The sequence below is a fragment of the Zeus faber genome (assembly GCF_960531495.2).
Source record: "Zeus faber genome assembly, chromosome: 1".
NCBI lineage: Eukaryota > Metazoa > Chordata > Actinopteri > Zeiformes > Zeidae > Zeus > Zeus faber.
The window spans coordinates 24,213,160-24,237,251 of NC_137193.1; the positions used below are offsets into that span (position 1 = coordinate 24,213,160).

General features: G+C 44.3%; 2 protein-coding genes across 2 annotated transcripts; one reads left to right on the top strand and one right to left on the bottom strand.

Moving 5' to 3' along the window:
* The first annotated feature begins 537 nt into the window (after positions 1-537).
* Positions 538-7,560, top strand: ccn4a (cellular communication network factor 4a). Its single transcript, XM_080004704.1, has 5 exons — positions 538-676; positions 3,673-3,967; positions 4,282-4,536; positions 5,932-6,125; positions 6,319-7,560. Exons 1-5 carry the CDS (start codon positions 629-631, stop codon positions 6,616-6,618), a joined length of 1,092 nt encoding a protein of 363 aa, XP_079860830.1. The 5' UTR covers positions 538-628; the 3' UTR covers positions 6,619-7,560.
* On the bottom strand, positions 7,147-23,627 carry ndrg1a (N-myc downstream regulated 1a). The gene is made up of 16 exons (XM_080004693.1): positions 23,508-23,627; positions 18,265-18,339; positions 17,481-17,516; positions 14,030-14,135; positions 13,112-13,232; positions 12,628-12,690; positions 12,484-12,544; positions 11,974-12,060; positions 11,754-11,810; positions 11,451-11,554; positions 11,203-11,265; positions 11,042-11,093; positions 10,369-10,416; positions 9,821-9,856; positions 9,400-9,451; positions 7,147-8,942 (listed from the first exon to the last, which is right to left on the bottom strand). The coding sequence occupies exons 2-16, from the start codon at positions 18,319-18,321 to the stop codon at positions 8,683-8,685; spliced, it is 1,203 nt and encodes a 400-aa protein (XP_079860819.1). The 5' UTR covers positions 18,322-18,339; positions 23,508-23,627; the 3' UTR covers positions 7,147-8,682.
* Positions 23,628-24,092: the final 465 nt, after the last annotated feature.

Genomic DNA, 24,092 nt, shown 5'->3' on the forward strand with positions numbered 1-24,092 from the left:
ACCCCATGGCAACTCTCGAACGACACGTGGTGGGGGGGGGGGGTCCCCGAACCTCAGGTTGGGAACCCCTGATTTTAGACAACATCTGAATCGCAGGCAAGCAGAGTTTAAAATTAAAATAAAATTCCTCTCTCCCAGATGATCTTAATAGGGGTGTGTGTGTGTGTGTGTGTGTGTGTGTGTGTGTGTGTGTGTGTGTGTGTGTGTGTGTGTGTGTGTGTGTGTGTGTCTCATGTTCACCCTCTCATTACCAGGCCTCTGGCAGAGCCCCCAGATCCCGCGTCCGTGCGGGATGAGTGGGATCCGCAGCGGGACGACCGCGGGGCGGCAGACAAGCCTGGCCCTGGGCTGCGGGATGCGAGAGAGGGAGAGGGAGAGAGAGAGAGAGAGGGAGGGAGGGAGAGAGAGAGAGAGGGGAGCAGCGGGTGAAAGAGGATCGGAGGGAGAGGAGAAAACCAGGAGGAGGAGAGGGACGGTGACGTCAGCGTGGACTTTGTTCCTCTTAAAGTGCAAACCCGGTGGGAGAGCGGCTCAGTGGAAGTGGGACAGCGCGGCGGAGGAGGAGGATGCAGGAGCCTCCTTCTGCCTTTTCGTCTGGCTCCAATGCATTGTCAACCCCTGACCAGTGATGAGTTGGCTCCTGTGGTGGATTATACTAGCAGCCGGGGTTCAACAGGTGAGGCAGTCTTACGTTATTATAATGAGGAGTGGATTTTATCCGGGGAAAACCAAAGAAAGCATCTTGAGTTGAGGTGGAGGTGGGGGGGGGGGGGTTACTTTTTGCGGACCTCTTCACGTGTGGGAATGAAATTGCACGATCATGAAGAATACGTGACTGGCTAAATAAGTTGATCGTTCTTTGCTGATCAAACGTTGACGTCTCCAAAAGAACGCGCTAACTTTCTGACACCGGCCGCCCCGACACTCTTCTCCGTGTCAACGTACTGCCGCCTAGTGGTGGTCTGGTGAATCGCACCAAAGACCACAACTCGAATAATAGTGATCACCGTCCTTAAAATCATAATCAAAATCGTGATGGGAAAAAAAAAAAAAAATAGAATAAATAACTTCTCAAAACACAGGTCCCAAAGTGCTTCACAAAACGGAGAAAACGAACTGAAGAAGTTAAACGATGAATCAAGGGCAAGGAATCTGCCCCCGAGCGTCAATAAAAGTGTACGAGTCAAAACAAATAGTCATGGTTTAAAAGGAAAGAAATGAAAGCACGTGTAGAAACAGAAAGTAATCAAATGAAATGGTACTCAGAGTAAACTCCAAGCAGAAATCAAGGCGATTTAAAGTGATGAGCATCTTTTGATCGGAGCTCATGATGCTGAAGTATTTCAGTTTCAGACATTTCCACAGACTTTCAAAGTATCAAGCACTACTTACAATTGCAGATTATGATTGTTATGTATTCATTTTTTTCCCACTGTCAGCGAACATACATCTACATTGACTACAACGCTGAAAATTAATCCAACTTAAAAATACTTAAAAAAGCAATTAATTACGAGCACCAGGGGCAGCTCAGGTTTCCTCCCTTCCCTCCCACTTTAACTTTAACTAAGTGCGTGTGAGTGCAGATTGACGGAGGGAAGAGACACGCACCTCGGCACAGCAGGTAATCTGATCTGACCTTTGACCCCCAGTGTGCAGCGCTCAAACCGGCCGAGCAAAGAAGGTCAGCCCGTCCTCATGGCGCTTCTCGGCGGAGTAAACGCTCATTCAGTTTTAAGCCCGGAACTAGGACCGCCCTTTAGGATTGCAATGAAAACACTCCATCATGTTGCGGTGAGAGGTTGAAAACAAATGCCTAACGGACAAACAAGACAACGGGGATATCTTTGGACATTTCTGCTGAGCTAAACATTTTTGTGGAACACGTACATTCATTTGGATGTGCTTTTCTAACCCGCTCATACTGAAATCCAGTTGAATTTATTCAGTAAACATGCAGGACGTTGGATCTGATATCATCATTAGGTCTACCTTATGTTCCCATAATTAAGCCATGCACCATCCGCCCCATTTCTCCTCCGTGTCCCTCTCTCTCCGTTCCCTCGTTCGTCAGTGATAAACTGTTTCTCTGCTGTTGTTTTCGTGCGCGAAACAGCAGATTAACATCTTGATACCTGCCGGCTCAGTGGCACGGCTGCTGAACAAAACTCATCTATCCATATTAGCTTCCCGTGCGCACGCAGCGGCTGTTAACATTCTCCTAATTCCACCGAGTTGACAATTTACAGCTCCGGGCGATGACATAAGGCATGGAGATGATTAAGCAGGTTTTGACGCAATTAATTATGCATTAGGTGTTTGCCTGCATGTGTGTGTGTGTGTGTGTGTGTGTGTGTGTGTGTGTGTGTGTATCCACGAATATTTGCATCTGCTCGTGCACTGTGTATTTCACCTTTTTGGATCATATTGGACATTGTGGCCACGCACATTATGTCTTCACTGTGTCTCAAAGGCTTTTTTGTTTCACAAACAAATGTATCACAAATCCAGTATTAAGTTGGATGGATGCATTGACAAGCTGGAACTCTAAAAAGTCATTTCACCCTCCATTAAGACAATGCAGAGAAGGAAAGGCTTGCAGATGATCTCATTCTCCCCAAATGCATCTGTCGTTAATTTGCTTGTCTTGCACAGTGTAAGTAGTGTTCAGAGCCACACAGCAATCAGGTTCGCTCTATTTTTGTATCAGTCTTTGTGTGTGTTTGAAGAGAAGATCCATCATAAGCAGGTTCAAGAAAATCGACCTTCATCATTTTCTGTGTTTTTATTGAGTTTCCCGCCAGTATTGGACATCTTATGAGACATGGCCCCAGAGGTTCTCACAGGCGTTCTCACAGATCTCCGTGTCCTCCGCTTCCCGGCATCGATTTCCTGACACTCCTTTGGCAATTTTCCCCCCAGCTCTGTTTGTTCTCAAAACAGAGCTGAGAAATCTGGAATTAGGGAGTGTTGTGTTTGTTTCCATAAATATTCAGTGGGAAACCAGTGTCAAACCAGGACTCGCGGAGCGGCTGCCCAAAACCCACCTCTGCGGTATCTGACCGCGCCGTGTGAGTGAGCGCACGACATCTGTTCTCAGATGCTGTGAAACGCTTCATTTTGGGGATCTTGGCAGAGACTCGCAGCTTGTGAGAGGCAGCGCAAATGAGGCAGGACCGTGTTTTTATAACTGTTTGACATGGAACCAAGTGGAGTTTTCTCTCTGATTAAGATCGCTACTTTCAGACTCCATTCAGGCAGCCAAATTCTGTTTTTAATAATGCTCACTCCATTTATTGCTCAACCCGACAACCTTTACGAAAAGCAGGTTAACTGTGCTGGCGGGGTTTCCATCTTTTTTTATTGGTCTGAAGGGACGTCGAGGTACTTTTGCCGAGAAAGTCTGAAAGAGAGATGTCGTGACGCTGACGGGGACGCCGTTGAATATGGAAGGATTTGGGGATTAAGGATATTAAGGCTATTGTGTTACGCCAATGGGCCAAATGCCTCTGGTAACGAGAGATGGGAGTGTTTTGATTCCGCTCGCACAAAGGACTTGGGTGCACACATTGAAATCATTGGAGAGAATCAGCCGAAACTGAATTAAGCATGAAAATGATCGAACCCCTCCCTCCCTCCCTCCCCATCCCCTCCCTCGTGCTTGCATCTCAGGCCTTCTCCCAGAATTCCACCGCTATGCCGCCAGCCGTGGACGCCGGCGGCACCAACACCACCGCAGAGTCCTACAACCGGACGCAGTACTGCAAGTGGCCGTGCGAGTGTCCCCAGGTGGCCCCCGCCTGCCCCCCCGGGGTCAGCCTCCTCATGGACGGCTGCGACTGCTGCAAGGCCTGCGCCCGGCAGGTGGGCGAGGCCTGCAACGAGGCCGACGCCTGCGACTACCACAAGGGACTGTACTGCGACTACAGCTCGGACAAGCCGAGGTACGAAAAAGGAGTGTGTGCATGTAAGTGTCACTCACCAAAAAACCAACAAAACAAACAACAAATGCACCCTCGCCTGTAAAACTGATCCAAAATCAATAAACAGCTAGTAAACACCAATCATATTTTGTGACACCAAGCTAGTGTTGATGTGGAAATCAATAAATCAAAGTGGATTTTGTCTTTGTATGCCAGTGTTTAATCTGATAACGCAGCAGGTATGTGTTAATCCCAAGATAGAAGCCGCGGCGCTGTCACGTATTAACATCCGCGTGTTAAAGAGCCACTGTGACTGACTCTGGGTCTCTCCACCCCCGGGGCCTGCCCCCCATGCCAGATATGGTGGGCACGGGCTGCGAGCACAACGGTGTCATCTACCGTAACGGGCAGAGCTTCAAACCCAGCTGTAAATACCAGTGTGTGTGTGTGAACGGCGCCACCGGCTGCGTGTCTCTGTGCACGGAGTCGCAGCCACCCCGGGTCTGGTGCCAGACCCCGCGCCGGGTCAAGGTCCGGGGCCAGTGCTGCGAGCAGTGGATCTGTGACGAGCCCAGGAGGGGGCGCAAGACGGCCCCCCGCCACGCCGTGGAGGGTAGGACGCCACGATACTGCTCTCGTTAAAGTCTGATTCTAATAATGTGTCAACCTCACTGCATCTATTGTATAGAGCAAGGGAACCCAAAATTGGGTCCACAGCCCCCTAGGGGTCCTTCAAGAGGTTCCAGGGGGTCCCCAGCAAAATGATTAATAGTTCTTCACTTCGACATTACTTCATTTCCGAGACATTTTACAATAATGACTGTTTTGATGATGGTTTCGCTGTTATCTATCCAACTGTAGTATAGACAGTTATGGAAGTTTGGACTTAATCATATCTAACAATAATATTATTTTTAGATTGGGGTCCCCCAGAGACAAAATGTTATCAAATTGAGTCTGTGGCCTGATGCGTGTCAAATTCTGGGTCAAGGATGTGAAAATGTGATTTGATGTGATTTAGAGTATTAGTATAGAGTATATGGAGATAATAATATTAACACATTCTATCAATAATATTGAGTACAGTATGCAATCTGTTTGAGACCAAATTTCAACACCTAATTAGCTCATCTTTTCAGTGTCAATGAGCCAACGATAAAAGTGTTGAAACAGGTATTAAAAATAAAAAAACTGCTATTTCTGCAATTGAAGTCAGCAATCGAGACATTCTGCTGCTGTTTAAATACCTGAGCCGTGTCTGGTGAGTTAGGGTAACGAACCCCAGGCCGAGTTTAGTTTATGCCAGCAGAGCTTTCCTTTTTCATCATTTAATTGAACCTGCTTGCTTGGTTGCACTTTGCAGCTTTTATGAGGGTGCTCGTAATCCTCCAAACCCTGCCTTCAGGGTAGAGGGGACGTCTCTGGAGATCTCCGGAGGCCCTTTTTCCTGACGCTGAACATGCCGCCTGGCTAGTCCTACAGGAGTTTTGAGGTCTTTACTGCCGTGCACATCATTCAAGGTTTCGCTTGGTGCATATTTCATGAACAGAAGAGGATTTGCTGGATGTTTTCTCCCACCTTAAGCGAGAGCAGCAACTATGCTCGACAGGCGAGCGCTCCTCCTCTCTGAGTGCGGTTTTAGTCCAGGAGGGATTAGGAGGTCAGGGTGTGCTTTGTGGTGAGAGGGACAAACAAACCCTGTCTTGTGGAAGACCTCACACTGTTTTTTGGTCCAGTCTGCAAACGTTCAGGCCAGTTGGGGCGGGAGCCAAAGAAGAAAGAATGTTGCACAAAGAGTGTTTGCTTTGCTCAATGATACAAATGGGAACCAAACTCACGGTCAGAACCAGAATACCATGCCAGGACACTTCCTTGACGTAGACATCTTACCGTTTGGTCAAATGCTTGCAATAACATTGCGTCATTATTCTAAATCCAAATTTAATTATAGTGTATTTGGCAAATTACACATGGTATTTAACCAGCTATTTCCTCTTGGTGGTCCCAGTGGTCCCAGCTGAGACCAGGAGCTGGCATAAGAACTGCATCACCCAGACCACCCCGTGGAGCCCCTGCTCCAAGACCTGTGGGCGCGGTCTGTCGCTAAGGGTCTCCAACGCCAACGATCAGTGCGAGCTGATCAAGGAGTCCCGGCTCTGCAACCTCCGTCCCTGCGAGGTGGACATCGCCAAACACATCAAGGTAGACCATAGAAGTTTACTCTTAGTTAAGTGTGTAGAAGGGGTTTCCACCCAGGAATGTTCCGCATCAAACGCAGATCCATGACTCCCGCCTATGAACACACAATTATTCTATGGTATAATGCTACGAGCTGAATTTCACCAAAGATCCCAAAGACAACAAAGGCGTTTGTTTTTCCCTCCATTTTGATTAGACGGGGAAGAAATGTCTGAACATCTATAGGGAGGACCAGGCGGTCAACTTCACCATCTCCGGCTGCACCAGCAAGAAGCAGTACTGGCCCAAGTTCTGCGGCGTTTGCACGGACGACCGCTGCTGCATCCCCTACAAGTCCAAGACCATCGACGTGGAGTTTGAGTGTCCCAACGGGATGGGCTTCACCTGGCAGGTGATGTGGGTCCAGGCCTGTTTCTGCAACCTCAGCTGCAGGAACCCCAACGACATCTTTGAAGAGCTGGAGAGTTACTATGGTTACCCAGAGATCATGAACTAAAGTGCGCCATCTAGTGGCATTTCTTTCTCTTCTTTTTTTTTTATTTTCTTCTCCAGCTTCCCAGTTTTTTTTTGTAAGAAATTCTTGACATGCAATCATTCCTATATGTAATATATGTTTTTGTACAAGGGAGTTTTCCTGGTTATTTTTTCCTCTTGGAAAAAAATTGTAAATATAGAAAATACACGTTTCCAGAATGGATTTTTGAAAGAATTATATGTTTTGCTTTGATCATAAAAAATATCTGCTAACAAGTGTGTGAAATATTAAATGGTTAATTTATTTATGTTAGTCTTGCATATGAAATGGAAAAAAAAAAAAATGAACAGGTGCTGTCCATTCAGTCATAGCCAATGCGAAGTGTGTTGCGGTTTTATTGCAGTTTATTTTAAAAGAGCAGCTTATGAGGCCATTGAACCACAATGTTAGGAGCTTGGAAGGCACAAGATCAATTGGGACAAATATTAGGGTTAAAAAAAAACAAAAAAAAAAACCTTATTCAGGGAAATGACCAAACAAACAGACAAGTGAGTTACACGTTTTTTTTTTAATTGTCATTTTTTTAATAAATACAAAGCGTTATGCCATTTTTAATGCTTTCCTACAGCATCCGAACAGTTCTGCATCTTAACAAAGCTATTTATGTTCTACAAAGCAGATTTTCTCGTAGTGCAAGTAGAATAGGAAAGTCGAGGGTGTCAAATAATAATTCTATAGCTAGCCTGATGTTACATGTGGACCTTACTGGAGGTTTACTCATCCAAAATCCACAACCACAAAGGAACATCACCCCTCAAAAGCAAACAATTCCATGGCACGTCTTTGTTCCGTTGTGCTTGATTGCATAGAAATCATAATATAAGAATGAAAAGAATTAACTGGTTTATGTCTGGAGCCTTGATCCGTTAATAAAGCATTAAAATGCAAAGACTTTTTTATTGATGTCTCTTTTTCACTTGTGATTATTGATGCGTACGCTTGTGAAGCAAAACAATTAGTTGGAATGTCCTAAACGTTCTGCAATGAAACGTCAGCCGGCGACCGACATTGGAATGTCAATAAAGGATTAGAGTCAAAAGATCTTGAGGAATATAAGAACATTAGAACAAGAACTTAGAACATTGTTAAAAAAAAAAAAAAAATCTTTCAGAAAACTTTAAGGAAAAAAAAAAATCAGTACAGTTCAAATCCCAAAACACAGAAGTCGATATCAGAACAAGCCGTATATACATGATATACTTCGATCCAGTCCCTTAATTTCAAAGATAAGGATTAATTTGAAGAAAAACTGCCTTTTTTTGTTAATGCAAAATGCCTCCCGATCCTCTTTCCACATCTACAACTCTGCTCCTACATACAAACGACAAAAAACGAAGACATGGAAAATAACGAGTTAATGATCAAACATTTGCAGTGAGACAAAAAAAAAAAAAAAAAAAAAAAAGGAAACGTCATTTACAATTAGGATACAGGGATATTTCGAGAAAGCTGTGAGTGTGTACTGGTAAACGCTAGAGACGATACGAGTTAAGAGGGAAGGATTAAAACGCTTTATAACGCGAGAGATGAAGATTGGTGAACAAGCTGGTTTCATCACAGCTTTCTCTGACATTCTCCTTTTACGGCTCATCCCCCGTGCTGCGTTGCCGCTAACTGGCCTGTGGGCGGGTTCCCCGAGGGGCTCGGCGGAGCGATCGGGCTGTCTGAGGGCTTTTACATTTGAGTTCACGCCGACAAAATTCCTCCCCCGGAATGAGAATGCGGGCAAGAAGTTTGGCGTACCCTTTAAATACCCTTAACCTCTCCCAGCTCTTTGGCGTGGAGCCCATAGTGCGCTCCAATTTGTTGGGGGTTTTTGCGATTGCATTGAACGGTTAAAGAGGCCTGTGGATGTGTTTGTGCGTTTCCAGAAGTGTTCAAGTATTTACGTATATAGATATATTTATGTCGTCCCGCTGTGTTTATGTGTGATGTCAGCAGTTAGAGGCAACGCAGCAAGGCCGGGTGGGGGGGCCGCATGGGGGTCTGTGGGTCACGGAGGTCCGGCAGGTGTGGAGATCAAGCCTAGCAGGACACTTCGGTGGACTTGAGCACGGCCTGGTCCACGCCGCTGTTGGCCGCGCCGTCCATGGAGCTCCCCGTGTGGGAGCGGCCACGCTGGTTCTCGGTCGTGTGGCTGCGGCTGCGGCTGCCCTCGTTGGTGTGCGAGCGCGAGCGGCTTCCCTCGTTGGTGTGGGAGCGCGAGCGGTTGCCGTCAAAGGACGTGACGCTGGAGCCTGACGCCGTGCGGGACCGGACCAGCCGGGTCATGCTGGCAGAGGGCACTGGGGGAGGGGGGAGGGGGTATGTTAAAAATCCCAAAACGATGGCTTCTAAACATAACCCTGTTTGACCATTGAGTAATTTTCACATGACCCTTGTTATCAAGGGTCACTTTACTCAAACCTTCATTTTCCACAAGATGGCAGCCAACACCTTTTCCAATGCATGCTCAGAAATTATTATAGTGGAACTACTTTGAATGTATATCATGTACTTTACTCAAGTTGAGTAAAGATATCTGACTTTTTATTGCCAGATTTCATCCCTCAGCATATCTGAGTACAACAGCATTCCAGACACAGTGCATGCTGTGTATGTATGTATGTATGTATGTATGTATGTATGTATGTATGTATGTATGTATGTATGTATGTATGTATGTATGTGTGTGTGTGTGTGTGTGTGTGCGCGTGCGTGCGTGCGCGTGCGCGCTTGCGTGCGTGCATTGTGAATACTTACTGTATCCCATGCCCTGAATGAAGTACTTGAAAGCTTCCGTCAGTTTTCCAGGCTGCAGAGAGGGGAGCACACAGAGATATGCTCAGCTCTCCTGCACCTTATTATCACACTTATTAACATAATCGCTACACGACCGCTAAGAGGAGCTCAGATATGACAGCTGCTCGGAACAGGTGCGGCGGCGGATTATAAACTGCCAACTGTGGCTCGCGTCTGCTACGTACTAATGCTCTTAAAGTACAGCCACACACACAAACACCCACACCTCCAGTCCCACCTTACAAGCCCCACCTGACCTGCTTCACCAATTACCCGTGTGCCTCAAATCAACCTGCTCGAAAAAGTTAATGGGTCTTGAGCCCCATCTTTTCAGGTAAACATGCACACGCACATACACACACGCAAAAACAAAAATACACACCTGGTCAACCTGGGGCAGACCTCCGCAATCAGCCATCTGTGAAGAGAGGAGCATACACAAAAACAGGTGTTCAGCATTTAGCGCATTAGTGTTCGCTCATTTGCAGGGCGATGGCCACACGCCACTCCCCCCCACCCCACACACACACACACACACACACACACACACACACACACACACACCCATTACAGTCTACAAGGGGCTATTTCCACAATGTGAAACATCCTGTCCCCGCATTCTAGTTCCTTCCACCAGTGTTTCGCCGCTTTAATAATTAGCCATGATAAAAAAAATGTCCCAGATGGCTTAAACGGCCCTGGATTGGTTCTGGTTGTGGGGTGGAAGTAGGTCAGCCGCAGGAGCGTATGTCCTCGGAACCATTGTACGTGCGTCTGAGGGGTCTGGATGCTGGTTAATGTATCACCAGGTACATGCTGAGCCGCTGGAATCTCATCAGTTCATGCCTCTTGCCATCGAGGCTATTAATACCCGAATGGGGCTGTTTGAACGGGGGGGTGGGGGCATGGGGAGCGGGGTCCATCTCTCACCTTAAGCAGCGTGGTCTTTGTCGGGTCCAGTTTAGTGTTGCACTCCACCTGTAGATGCACAGAGGCAAGTCTGCTCAAGTAGTGAAGAGGAATTCCGATATACTGAAGCCATATTCATTCATTCATTCATTCATTCGTTACCAGTTGTACACTCCACCTCTTTGGACATGCTGCTAACCCATTGCACTCATTGTGAATACTGTCTATTTTAGATCCTACTGGAGTGAAATTTCTTGATATCCAGACAGCATACTTGGCCAATAAAGCCTGATTCTGATATCAAGTTCCTATTAAATACATTTTTTCAGAGAACGATCACTAATAACCATGACTAGAACATTAATTTAATCAACATAAATATTCTTTTTTGTAAATGTTTTGCTTCTTTTTTCCTTTAGTAAATTCAAGTTACTCTGCCTCGCTCACTATGTGGCATTCAGTTTCCACTTCCAAATTTGTTCTTGCCCAAATCACCTCAAAATGTTCCACGAGTAGTTAATCTTGAATATCTTTGGGGCTGTTGAACTCAGGTGACTGAGATTTCCACTGAGAGTGGAAAACACATCAGACACAAACTAGCCGTGCAAGTTAGTGGGCTGAGATGTGTAATCATTAGTGATTTTTTGTTTTTTTAGCTTGTGTGGATGTCGAAGTGCGGACGTTTTTGACTCACCACGGCCTCAACGGCGGGAGAGCTGTCGCCAACCACTAGCAAAGAAGGGCACCTAGAAGAGATTGGGGAGAGGCCACGTTGTACCGCTCCAATGTGACAATTCGTTGAGTGTAAAAGGAAGGTGAAGTGATGCGTGTTTGCCGATTTTGCTGATAACTCACTTGAGTGTTCTGGCGTTGACGTTGCCTGCTGGGATCGGCCTCTCGATCTCCAGATCCCTCCGGCTGCGCAAGGAAACAATCGCATCAGCAAACTCATGTACTCCAATTAAAAGCCTTTATAATATTGTTTAGCAATGACCACACGCACAGGGGTTCAGATTTCAAGGGGAGGTAGATGCAGTGCATCTCTCCGCCACAGAACAAAGGAAAGCTACTCAGAGAACCATGTGAGGGTGTGTTCCTTTCACCTGTTGTAAGATTTGACAAAGTGTTGCAGGTTGAACTGGTTCATGTCATTCAGGATGTGGTGGCGGTAGGTTCCAATCAGGTCGTGGTTGTTGTGGATCTCCTCCTATGGAAACCACACACAAAAACAAAACCGGTTCAACTCCCGTTGACCACACGTGCTTGAAAGGCGATCTGACAATGTTCTGCCCTGTGCAGGATTGAAGTCTGCCTTTACTGGCTTTGACTAGAAAGCACTAAAAACTCAGATTTACTAGGCACTGTTGATGTTAGGCCAGTTTTTCTCTTCCTTGTTGGGAACGTACCTTTCCAAAGAGGTGGGTGATGATCATATCTGGCATGGCGTGGGCCCAGCCGGAGATCTGCAATGCAAAGAAAGATCTGTTATCATAGGTTTGTGTGGTGAAGGAACAAATCAGTAAAACAAAGGCTACGGCTTTCTCTTTTTAATTTGCTCGCACAGTCGTAGGCACACATCATCAATGCATGTGCATCTGATTTGTATGTGTTTGTGTATGTATGCACCTTTTGTGCGGCCCAGTCCATCCAGCCCTCGGCACATGGGTTGATGTTAATCAGCAGTAGGCCCTCCACCATGTTTGGATAATCCAGCTGAGAAAGAAAAAACATATTTAACGAGAGAATTGTAAAACAAAAATGAAAAAAAAAAAAAAAAAAAAAGCGTTTCTAAATGTGTGCATGCTACTGTGATTTAAAGTTCCATCTTTGCTCGTGCTCTCATATTGCAATTAGAGATTTGATTTAATGGAAGAAAGAGGTTCGGTGAGGGTTAAAAAATATATTTCCATCAGCCATGTATCAACAAAGTGAGACTTCCCACTGAGCACAATGTTAGTTTTGAGCTGATCTGGGACATTCCAGAGGCTTTTGTGGCCCAGCAGGTTAATGCAATAAGCAGCATCACGGTGCCAAAACCAGCACAGTGTAGAAACACATTAGCCAGTTCTGCTAATCCCGGTTTGATTATAACTTTTAATTATTAAGCTTGATTGAGGGAGGCAAGGGGAAACTCACAGCAAATCTGGTCAGAATGTAGGCCCCGGCTCCGATGCCCAATCCAATGACAGTCTTCAGTCTGGTGTACAAGAGGTTTGGATGTTGTTAAGTACATGAGCTGGACCAAAAGGTGTACCTGAGCTGCTCTGGAACTCAACTCACCCAAAGTGCTTCAGGACCAGAGGGAGGGTCTCCGAGAGTTGGTCCATGGAGGGGTACTCATACCTGAAATAGGGACCAAAAAGAAAGACAAGGAGTTGACTACCAGGACAGGACCAGGACAAATGATTTTCAATAGTCTAATTTTAAGCACTTAGGCGCTTATTTTAAGCACTTAAGCATTTAAGTCCCCATTGTGCTATGTTGATCATATTAAGATGTATTTGCGGTTTTGTTTCCCATTATCTGCTTTCCTCCTAACCCTATCCCGAGATAGAGCTAAAGTCGGACAAAGTCGCTCGACTCAAAGGATCAAAGGTCAGAATGGGCCAAATAAAACCTGACACCTCCCACCAATGGTGTTCGTCAACTTATCAACTCAGTGGAACTCAACAGCAGAGATCATCACTTATCTACAGGGGTCAGAGACAGCGTGGCCTTCATTGTAGGATGTGTGTGTGTGTGTGTGTGTGTGTGTCTGTCTCACCCAGTGGAGAAGGTGTTGGCACCTTCGTGCTGTCCAGGGGCGTCAACATGGCACACAGCAAAGTGCTGCATGATCTCGTGCATGTCCTCATGGTTGAAGAGTGTGCTCCAGCAGGTTTTGTCTGGAAACAGGAAAATGACCCGGGATGTTTACTACACAACTACCGATGCCCATTGGAAAGCCAAGATAGAACCAAATATGAAAGACTTTTAAAGCCATATGGCGGTTTTGTAGGACATCTGACCTCGTATCTACGCCTCTTACCCTTACCTTGATACCCTGCGTGTCATCTTATCCTATCTTATGACTCACTTTTGCCAGCTTCTGTGGTTGCTGTGTGGAGAACAATTTAATTGTTTCCACTTTTTCCATTGACTTCAAATACTTGCATGTCATTCACAAATGTTGAGAATTCCAACTGGCAATAGAAGTGAATGCAGAGAAAGAATGTAATATTTGCTCTCCCGAGAGCAACCACGGAACACCGTAGGGGGCAGTATAAAAACTTTTATTGAGTTAAATAACATTCGCAGTCAAATATTTACAGAACTTCTTTGCTCCTATCCCGTTGTTTTGTTTTTACTTTGGACTTAATGATTGATTTCTCTACAGCACAGAGGTCATGTCTTACATTCAGGGACATGTGTCCTACAGTAATGTCATAGTCTCCCATAGTCCCCATTAATTTCATTTCACATTCAAAGCAAATTGACCATAGTCTAATGGTCACATTCTAAGTAAAGAAACTACTGCCAGGATGGCTTCAACTGTTCAGCAAGACAAGGCTGAGTTGGTCAGGAAGTTAACTCCGTGAACTTAATCTGCTCCGATGTGGGGCGGTAATTTAAAGCACCCATTAGGGGCTTTAGGAGCAACAGATGTTTCTTGAAGGTAAGAAAAGAACAGAACCAGGCTTACGGTTCAGTCCAATGTCGTGGAAGCTGAGGATGACCGGTCTGTCTCCCTTGGGCACTCCCTTCATGGTGCAGTGCACCCGTCCATAGGGAGTCTCCACGTCGTGCTCCTGTAGATGATAAGATATTGCGGTCGTTTGACAACATGTTGACAAAAACCCCCTCAACCATAGAGACGATATTCAATCTAAAAGCCCTTGATTATGAGATCCAAAATGTCTCTAAGTGTTCGTTTATAGGTTTAAGAATGGAGCGATTGAACACAATGCAGGTTAAATACGCATGAACGAGTGACTTAAGACTTCAGCTTAGAGCCCTTTTAAAGGCTTTGTATTGAACCTCCAAAGCCTAATTCAACCCATAGGCTTTCATTTGCAAAATGACAAAAAAAGAATTAAATTCTTTCTATTAATTGCTTGTTGGAATATTTGAAACTTCACTTCATGCTATGAAAAACAACATATCACAGCTTCCTTTTGGGTGCGTGACCTTTTTCAACTATTACTTAACTATACTTTTATGCAGCCAAACTGGAAGGTGCAATATTCATTCGCACACAACACATCACTGCGATCCAAACCATTGCTTCCACACAACCCGCCAGACTCTTTAAAACAAGATAAAACCCAGCTCTCAATAATTAAACCAGTGTAATAAACATGTAATTTTTTATCACTTATTATTAAATACTATAATACTTAATTTTGCCCCCAAATAAAAAAAAACTTATACCCAAAATTCCACGGCATAAAAGCATCAAAATGAAAAGGAAACTCACGCTGACTTCAATCTCAGCCACTATCATTTCCACGTCTGAATCCTCCAGAACCATCTTTCTGGGTGATAGTGGCGCGGCGTTTGCCAACGTGAAGCAGTGGAGTAGTGGAGTAGTGGAGTAGTGGAGCAGTGGAGCAGTGGAGCAGTTTCTGAGCTATAGATCCTACTGTTGAGCGGAAAGCTTCTGCGGTTGCTTAGCCCCGTTGGCTGCGCGAGCTGCGTTTTATACCCCCGCTGCTTACCACTTGGCCTAAGCCCCTTGCCTCCCATGGTGCCTTGCAGGCTGGTCAAAACAAGCTAATTCTAGATGAAGATATCCTTAAATTGGATCAGCCAATGTCAGACAGAGGGGCAGTGGAAATCTGGGATGGTGAGGAGTTAGCGTGGTCGTGTGCACTGTGGGAACCCATGCCAAAAAAGGGGAAGAGCAGATTGGCAGGCCTTATTCAGCAAAAAAATGACCTCCACGGGCCTATTCCTGTCAAGAGTGACCTCGCCTCACTGGGGTAAAATCAAGACGTCCAAAAGTCATGATCCCGCCATCTCAAATCAATCAAAATAAATAAATACATCCTGTAGATGACTTGTGAAATACCAAAGATTAGCCAGATTACAAAGGTCATTTGTGAATATGGGGGAATCCTGGCTCATTACTTTTAACTCATTTTATACCAATTCTCAAACTCAAAAAGCATATTCAAAAACAAGTCCTGAATCCACTCAAAAGGGGATTTTGTTGTTTTTGTATCACAAAAGTAGGGTTTTTCTATTGAACCAATGGGCAGATTGTGTATCAACACATGCTGTTCTAAACTTAATTTAGCCGGCACAGTATACAAGGAAGAACCCTTCAAACTAAATCTAAAACCAGTTGAGACCGCCTCAAATAGGCTTGAGCACGGGTGCACGGGCCAGGCCTCGCAAATTACAGAACATGATCTCCAGGTAAACACAGGAGGACGGGCCACGCCCTCCCTCTCCCGCCGTCCCTCCTCCCATGTACTGTATGCTTCCTGTGCATGCCTCTAAACCTCTGCTCTGTGGGAGGGATAATCCTGTTAAGTTGCAAGACATTGAGGCCAACATGTCTCTGCATGTGTGGGTGTGGGTGAGAGCAGACATCCAGGCAGATGTAGTAAATTTACTATGTAATTTACGTCTGTGAATTTACTATTTTTTAGTTTAGTGTGCACCAGAAATGTGGGTCCTCACTTTTCAGGTGTATTTACTCAGACCTCACTTTGAGGTCTGAGTAAAGGTGAGGTCTGCGTGTGTGTGTGTGTGTGTGTGTGTGTGTGTGTGTGTGTGTGTGTGTGTGTGTGTGTGTGTGTGTGTGTGTGTGTGTGTGTGTGTGTGTGTGTGTGTGTGTGTGTGTGTGTGTGTGTGTGCGTCTGTGTTTACTGTGACCACCAGGAGGACGGCCAAAACAGCCAGATGGCCAGCACGCTCCTCAACAAATCCCACGTCACAAGCCTGGACGCCTCAGTGATATCAAACACTTGCCCTGGATATCTCGGGTCACCTAACCCTCGTGTGACAGCACACTCGCTCAGTCACAATATGGGAGGTAAGACAAAGATTCACAAAATAATTGTGTTAAAGGCAACCTTTGATTCATTCATGACTAACTGACTGATCATCTGGCACATTTCAGGCTTTGACCTCGCAGATCGGTGGTTTGAAGTTTGAGGACAGGTTAATTATTTACTTAAGGAGGTAAGGCTTCAGCACTGCAGGGCTTTGTGCATTGCCTGCACCTGGAGGCAGCCTTGAAATCCTTGAATTCCATTTACCAGTGTGCCTTACATTTCATAACAAATGCAAGTCCTTTAACTCATCACTGAGTTAAAGGACCTTCTCAATATGAAATTCATTGGAGCGTCATTGGAGCAAAGGTGTTACTGGTCTGCTCCCCTCATACTTCGAATGTTCCATCACCTTGGAATGAACTATCGGAAGACCTAAGCCTTGAGTATTTCATTTGACTTTCAGAACACAGAATTGGAGACCTGTTTCAATATGAATGGGAATGTTTCTAAGTGTTTTCACGTAGTGGGTGCTTTTCTTGTCCAGGGTGCGCTTGGAAAAGAGATGCAATCTCAACGAGGCTACCCTGGTTAAATAAACGTTAAATAAAAGGGTATAAAAAGGTTTCAACATTTTTGATTGAAAAAAAATGGCACCTCAATGGTCAACACCTTCTTGTCCACAAGAAAAAAAATTGCTTTTGGCTGGAAACCTCTGATGTGTTCAGGGTTAAGGGTGTGACCACCGAGCGCTCTCCAAGGTGCTATGAGCAGGTGGTCTCATTCTCTGCTCTGAAGTCCAGCAGCAAACACAGAGGTGCGCACAATGCAATCGTGTGTGGTTGAGAGTGTGTGTGTTCAGTGTGTGCCTGCATGGAAAAATGTGTTTCATCATCTTCAGTAGCTGATTGAATTAGCCAAATGACAATTTGATTTTGGTTTTCATAACATCATAATGGCCAAAAGGTCATTGCTGAGAAGACCAATCAGGTATTGCAGCAAAGAAACACACCGATGTGTACCACTAGATGCTACCAGGTTTTCTCAAATAAATAAAAAAAAACACTTATTATCTGAGTAAACTGAAAGCATGACTTAGGTGTGCACATATTTGTAGATCTCTTAAAGAAACAAAATGACTTGCGTACATACCCTGATCACAAGCTGCTGCATGGCCTCTCTGAAGCCCTGGAATGAAAAGAGTGATGAAAATGTGAATCAAATTAAATTACAGGCACAAACAGGTGTAATCTAATATACTGGGCTCAATATCCTGTTGTAGAATGTATTTATACATCTCTTCCTCTTCATGACTTCATGAATGGAGAGTGGTGCACATGTCCGAACGCATATTAGCCTATCAGCATTGTTAAGTTCACAGTATTACGATGTTTGATGGGAAAAAAACATGTAAACATTGTGAAAATGGTATGGCACAAAAATGGCAGGTCTGTCCAAGTATTAAACAAAACTGATGTTTGAAAGTACAAGATCTTTGTATGTACCAAATGGATGGAGTTTTCATATCAGACTTGGCAATAATTCCATTCATTTTGCAATTGACACACTAATTGTGCTAAAAGCCAGGGGTCACAGGCACTTGCCAAATATAATTGAAATAAATTATCTTTTAAATAATATTATTTATAATTTAAATAATTATATAAATAATATGATAATTCATAGTTCTACTAAATGTATTTTGCACAAATCTTGGTCAAAGTTCACAGCAGTCTTTCCCTTTAGCTGCATTTAGTGACAATCCCAAATAGTAATAATAGTAAAATGCATATTATGAGATATTTCTGTAATCAACAAGTTCCCCCGCCTCCTGTCCAGTATGTGCCAGAGCCCACTTCTCTGACAGATGCCACAGTGAGCAAAGTAAAAGATAACTGACCCCGATCGCTATTGATTTCCAAAGATTTCTACATACCGGCAGTTCCCTGTCCACCAGCAGGGGCTTGCACTCAACAACTTGGATGTCATCCATTTTTATGAGCTGGAAAGCCTGTGGGGCAGAGAGAGGGGAAAGAGAGAGAAAGAGAGAGGGAGAGAGAGAGAGAGAGAGAGAGAGAGAGGGAGTGGGGGGGGGGTGTCAGTTGGTGCAGAGGGACTGTCTCTGACTGGTTCAACCAGCGGTTGAGACTGATTCTCCTTTGTTCTTCATGGACTCTGAGCTCTCCAGTCAACGCTGCTGCCAAGTTACAGACTAGAAGTTATAGAGCACTTTTTTGGTCCTGTAATTGATATTATATTCAGGATATTAATGTTGAGATCTAGAATAATATCATGACTATCTCAGTGTTTATTTTACATGCGGAAAAATAAAAACAATTGGCATATAAGTAATAATCTGTGGACGATAAATAATGATCTGTGGACAATAAAATGATGGATGAGTTGAGGTGAGGGAGCTGTGTTTCTCACACAAAGGGATGATAAATGAGACACTTACAAACCACACACATGCACATGCACACACACACACACACACACACACACACACACACACACACACACACACACACACACACACACTCAGACCTCACCTTTACTCAGACCTCAAAGTGAGGTCGGAGTAAATACACCTGGTAAGTGAGGACCCACATTTCTGGTGCACACTAAAACAAAAAATAGTAAATTCACAGACGGCCCTGACAGGAATAGCAAAACAAACAGGCAAACACACACACACACACACACACACACACACACACACACACACAAACACACAGGTGTGCAAGCACAGGGGCATGAGAAAACTATCATTGGGATCTTGCACAAACATGTTGTTTTTCACATCAAGCCACACCCATCAAACTTTTAAAACACACACACAAACACATACACACACACACACACACACACACACACACACACACACACACACACACACACACACACACATGGAAAAAGCATAATACACAAGGAACAGAGAGATTTCCCAAGATCCCAAGATAGCAGGTAAGCAGTTTGGGAAAGGCGAGAAAAGACAGGCAAGCAGGCAGGCATGTGCTCGGAAAATGAATTTAAATGATTATGGCTACGGTGATTTATTTGTTTCCACACGTACTAAACAAAACTCTACAGTAATGTATCTGAACTGCCACGAATTAAACAATCGATTGAAATGCCTCCCACCGCCTACGGTTATTAGATGTGTGTTTTTGAAAAACACTGACCCGTGGGAAACACAGAAAAACTTAGAATTCACTGCACGCAGTCTGGGCCGGACACCAAGCTACGACTCAGCCAGAGTTGAGCGGAGGACGTGAGGAGGAGACAGGGAGCCGGAGGCACAGAAAGGGGAGTCGGATTCATCGCAGAGGGCCAAGTAGCACAGAGCGAGACAGAGAAGGACGAGCAGGCGTCTAAATGGAAAAGCAGGCGTCCGATGGTGCCGTGCATCGTGATGCTGCTTGGAGCCGAGCGGCCAGGCTGCAGCTGTGCATGCAAATCAAATCAGGCGCCTAAGAGAGCTCTTTGTCCACGGGCCCTGCAGACCAGAGGCCTCACCCTCCCTCGCTCCCTCACTCCCTCTCTTGATGCTGGTATTGGCCAAAACACACACACAGACACAGGAAGCTAATAACAAATACATCCCATTCCCAACTACTCTCACCCAAAACTGTCCATCGCCCTTCTTTCACACTCTGCCTGGCTATGTTTGTGCTTGTCTCTGTTTCTTCGGCCTGTTTGTGTTTGGTGTCTCTCACTGGACACGGCAGAGAGACGCTAAAGCCACTTCACATCCATCTAAGGAGCCCCTGGTGTGGACGGGCATTTGGCCAGGGCTCAAAGTGACATTTTCAGTGTACACACACACACATGACCACCCTCCCGATGGTCACAGTACACACACACACACACACACACACACACACACACACACACACACACACACACACACACACACACACACACACACACACTCTGGGGGAAGAGCTGCTGGTATCTAGCCAGATCTCATAATAGCCAACAAGAAGAGGAGTATTGGAACAACAGGTCCATTTTTCTCGCCGGGGCCCTTCAAAGAGACGGCCACCTCCGCGTTTCGGGACCTTTTTGCCGAACCCAGAGCTCAGCCCTCATTTCAAATTCCAACACCATGTGAGAGGAATCACGTTCCTGAGTGATATCGGCAGATAAAGGAACTGTGGTTGTTTCACAATGCAAATCGTTTGATCACGTTTCGCCCAGTAACTTCTTTGCAAAACATTCATGAAGGATAAAAAAAAACCCGATCAAACAATATGAGTTCCAGCAGCAGAGAATTGGCCGGGCATCGCCTGGGACAACTACGTCACCTGCTGTTCCCTCCTCTCACCCTGAACCACTTATGTTACACCTGGACCAGCACAGTGTCTGTTAAAGGAGGAACACCTGCCAGGACCTTTCTCAGCTGGGTCCAAATGGAGCTCTTTCAGGAAACAAATGCAGCTATTTAGTAATTACTATTAATGAGTCTAACAATAAAACACTAATAAGTGTTGTATTGTTGTTGTTGTTGTTGTTGTTGTTGTTGTTGTTGTTGTTGTTGTTGTTGTTGTTGTTATCTTTTTTAATGCCATATGATCCAGAGTTTGGACTACACAGACTTGGATGAAGCAAATAGAAAATAATATATCTCCTATCTCCTACCATTTATTATAAATGTTAACAACTTTTTGTATCCGGAACAAACTGCATTTACTTACATTTTTTTTTGGGGGGGGGGGGGTATTGTTTATTATTATTTTTAGGTTGATTGTATATCGGCAATTAGAAAATGTGAATTTCTTTGTCATGTCCTTTGGTTTACTGTGTATTGCCATTCCTTTCTAGTTTTTTGTCATTTTTAAGTATATTGTATATTTCCATTTTTCTATTTTGTAGCTATCTTTTAAGTTTATTGCATTACTGGCATGCATTACTTTATTATTATTGCCGATTTTTTGGATGTGTGCTGCTGTTATAATTTCCATCTGGGGATGAGTGAAGTAAGCATCTATCTATCTATCTATCTATCTATCTATCTATCTATCTATCTATCTATCTATCTATCTATCTATCTATCTATCGGTCCGTCCGTCCGTCCGTCTATCTATCTATCTTAAGTTAAGACTTTTGTTGTATCTTGGTTATTTGGTTATTAGCTATTTCGCATCTTTTTGTTGTTAAATGTGAGCCCCTAAAATACCAGTATGTGAAAACACCAGTCTAACACTCTTTGAGAGTGTCTCTTTAAATCTACATAGATGTTATACCGGTGCCATGGTAATGTGTGTTTTTTCTACCGTGACAACTGTCCAAATGGGCCCGGTGTGTGTCTTTGGCAGTCTTTGTATTGTGTGCACATTGTGTTGAGCCAAATAAGTTCCTGTTGCCGTTCCTTGCCATTGCCGTTCCTTAAAAGAGCCTTATCTTATTCTAGAAAATGTCACACACTAGGAGAGCAAAACAAACAACTCTCTAAAATAGGTTTGTCTAAGGAGATGTGTGACTGAGTTATGCAACCAGGAGGAAGCCAAATTGAAGGAATCCAACCATGGTTAGATAAATGGTTTATAAACTAAACTAAACCATCTAAAAAGCACGGGCAACCTCAGTGTTTCAGAAGCAAATAATGAAGATCACAAAAACAAAATAAAATCAAAAATAAAGGCCTACATGTATATACTGTGATTTTGCTTAAAGACGGTCATGAATTGACTGTACGCTTTTGTCAAACATCGGCTTTTCACACATTGTTTCCAGCAAGAAAAACAAAAATCCAACACGGGGCCACATGAAAACTTGCTGGAGGAAATCCTATGATTTCACACCAACCTTTGAGCCAGAACACCCAAGTTCCAAGCGGCGTGTCAACATGAAGCTCTTGTTTACAGAGGGGTGAGGGAAATAAAACATATGCACTGATTAGATTTGGGGGAAGAGTTTCTAGGGCTAGAATTAAGGCCAGGCTGGCCATCCCTTTCCCCTCTTTGCCTCCATATAGGTCTAAATCCAAAAGGCCCCGCTAGTATCCATCTGCAGAAACAATGATTGCTTCCCTAATCTTTGGAAACTCGTTTTAATCTGTCAAATCCGTGGTTCTGAAATATCAGCAGTAGCGGGAGGCCTGCTCAGCTAAGCTGCTGCAGACCTACATTTTCAGATTGTGAAAGATGTCAAAATCTAGGTATCTCCACTACAAGCCACCAACACTGAGTGGGGGAGGGAAAGGCTGGTGTGTGTGTGTGTGTGTGTTGTGTGTGTGTGTGTGTGTGTGTGTGTGTGTGTGTGTGTGTGTGTGTGTGTGTGTGTGTGTGTGTGTGTGTGTGTGTGTGTGTGTGTGTGTGTGTGTGTGTGTTGGTGTGAGCGTGTGTGTGTGTGTGTGTGTGCACGTGTGTGTGTCTGGGGGGTGTGGGTGGGAGGAGTGGTCCATAACTCCAAAACATTCATAATAATAATAATAACACTGTTATGATGCCATTATACAACCAATCCAGAAGTGTCTTCACTGTCACTGCAATATATCAATATTGATATATAAAATAATATAGAACATGATGCCTGATGTTTGTTTTTAGTTTTATTTATTTTATGGAAAATACTAGGTAAACACGAATCTGTGCGTGTGTTTGTTTGTTTGTTTGTGTGTGTGTGTGTGTGTGTGTGTGTGTGTGTGTGTGTGTGTGTGTGTGTGTGTGTGTGTGTGTGTGTGTGTGTGTGTGCGTGTGTTTATTTTCGTAGTACTCTTTACTAAGGTCCCCGAGGCAATATTTCATTTTTTGGCAGATCAGCAGATTTCACTTTAATATATGATAGTTTCATATTTTGACTGAGCAAATGCTTTGCAAAATCAATTCCCACGTTGGTTTTACGCACAACTGTTATTGTTTAGTTTGTTTGTTTACTATAACAATAATAATAATAATAATAATAATAGTATAAATATTATTATTATTGTTATTATTATTATTGTTATTAATAATAATAATAATAATAATAATAATAATAATAATTACAACAAGAACAATAATAATAATAATAATAATAATAATAATAATAATAATAATAATAATAATAATAAAAATCACTATCATGAATAATATCATTAACAATCAACAAACAGAACTTAACTGTATTGCACTGTAAAAACGAAGTACACCGTCTTAACCCAAAAGTACCTCCTTGGTTAAAAGTCAAGCCTACCTGTTTCCTACAGCGGCGATTGTCCTCAGGCGAACAAGAAGCGTCTCCGAGTGAAGCGGTTAGAGTCACGGGTGGCGGTAGGGACGTGTCCTCCGCCCACAGACAGATCGCTTTACTTCGAACTTGCAGAGAAACGCGGATGTATCAGGAATGTTATAAAGCTGTGGGGGCGCGTGCAGCCCAGCCCACTTTCTGCGGTGCACGCGCCGTGCACGCAAGTGCTGTTGGGCAAGCCGCTGCAGGAGCTGGCGTGTGCGCTTCCAGAGGTGTTTCCACGGGTTTTGCACGGTGGGAAAAGGTGATGAAACCAACCAATGGCCCCACCCTGTCCTTGTTCCTGACACATGTACTGCGGCTGCAGTTTCTACATCGAATCCTCGGTTCGGACCACAATCCACGCGGTCTCCTCGCTTCTTTTGTGACCCGCTGGAGATAGTATTTAAATGCTGAGATAACAACCTCGACAAACCACCATACGCACCCACAATACACGATGCATATGTGATAGAGTACCTGTGATTTGATGATTCTTACTGTAATCAGGATTTGCTGCAGAATCATCTCTGTAGAGATGCCAAACAATCT

Coding starts and splice junctions, on each gene's coding strand:
- ndrg1a (XM_080004693.1), bottom strand. CDS start 18,321: ATGGATGACATCCAAGTTGTTGAGTGCAAGCCCCTGCTGGTGGACAGG. Junction 13,233..14,029: donor CCACGACATTGGACTGAACC/GTAAGCCTGGTT, acceptor TCCTGTTTCCAG/ACAAAACCTGCTGGAGCACA. Junction 8,943..9,399: donor CATTCAGGGCATGGGATACA/GTAAGTATTCAC, acceptor CCCCTCCCCCAG/TGCCCTCTGCCAGCATGACC.
- ccn4a (XM_080004704.1), top strand. CDS start 629: ATGAGTTGGCTCCTGTGGTGGATTATACTAGCAGCCGGGGTTCAACAG. Junction 3,968..4,281: donor CGAAAAAGGAGTGTGTGCAT/GTAAGTGTCACT, acceptor CCCCCATGCCAG/ATATGGTGGGCACGGGCTGC. Junction 4,537..5,931: donor CCCCCGCCACGCCGTGGAGG/GTAGGACGCCAC, acceptor TGGTGGTCCCAG/TGGTCCCAGCTGAGACCAGG.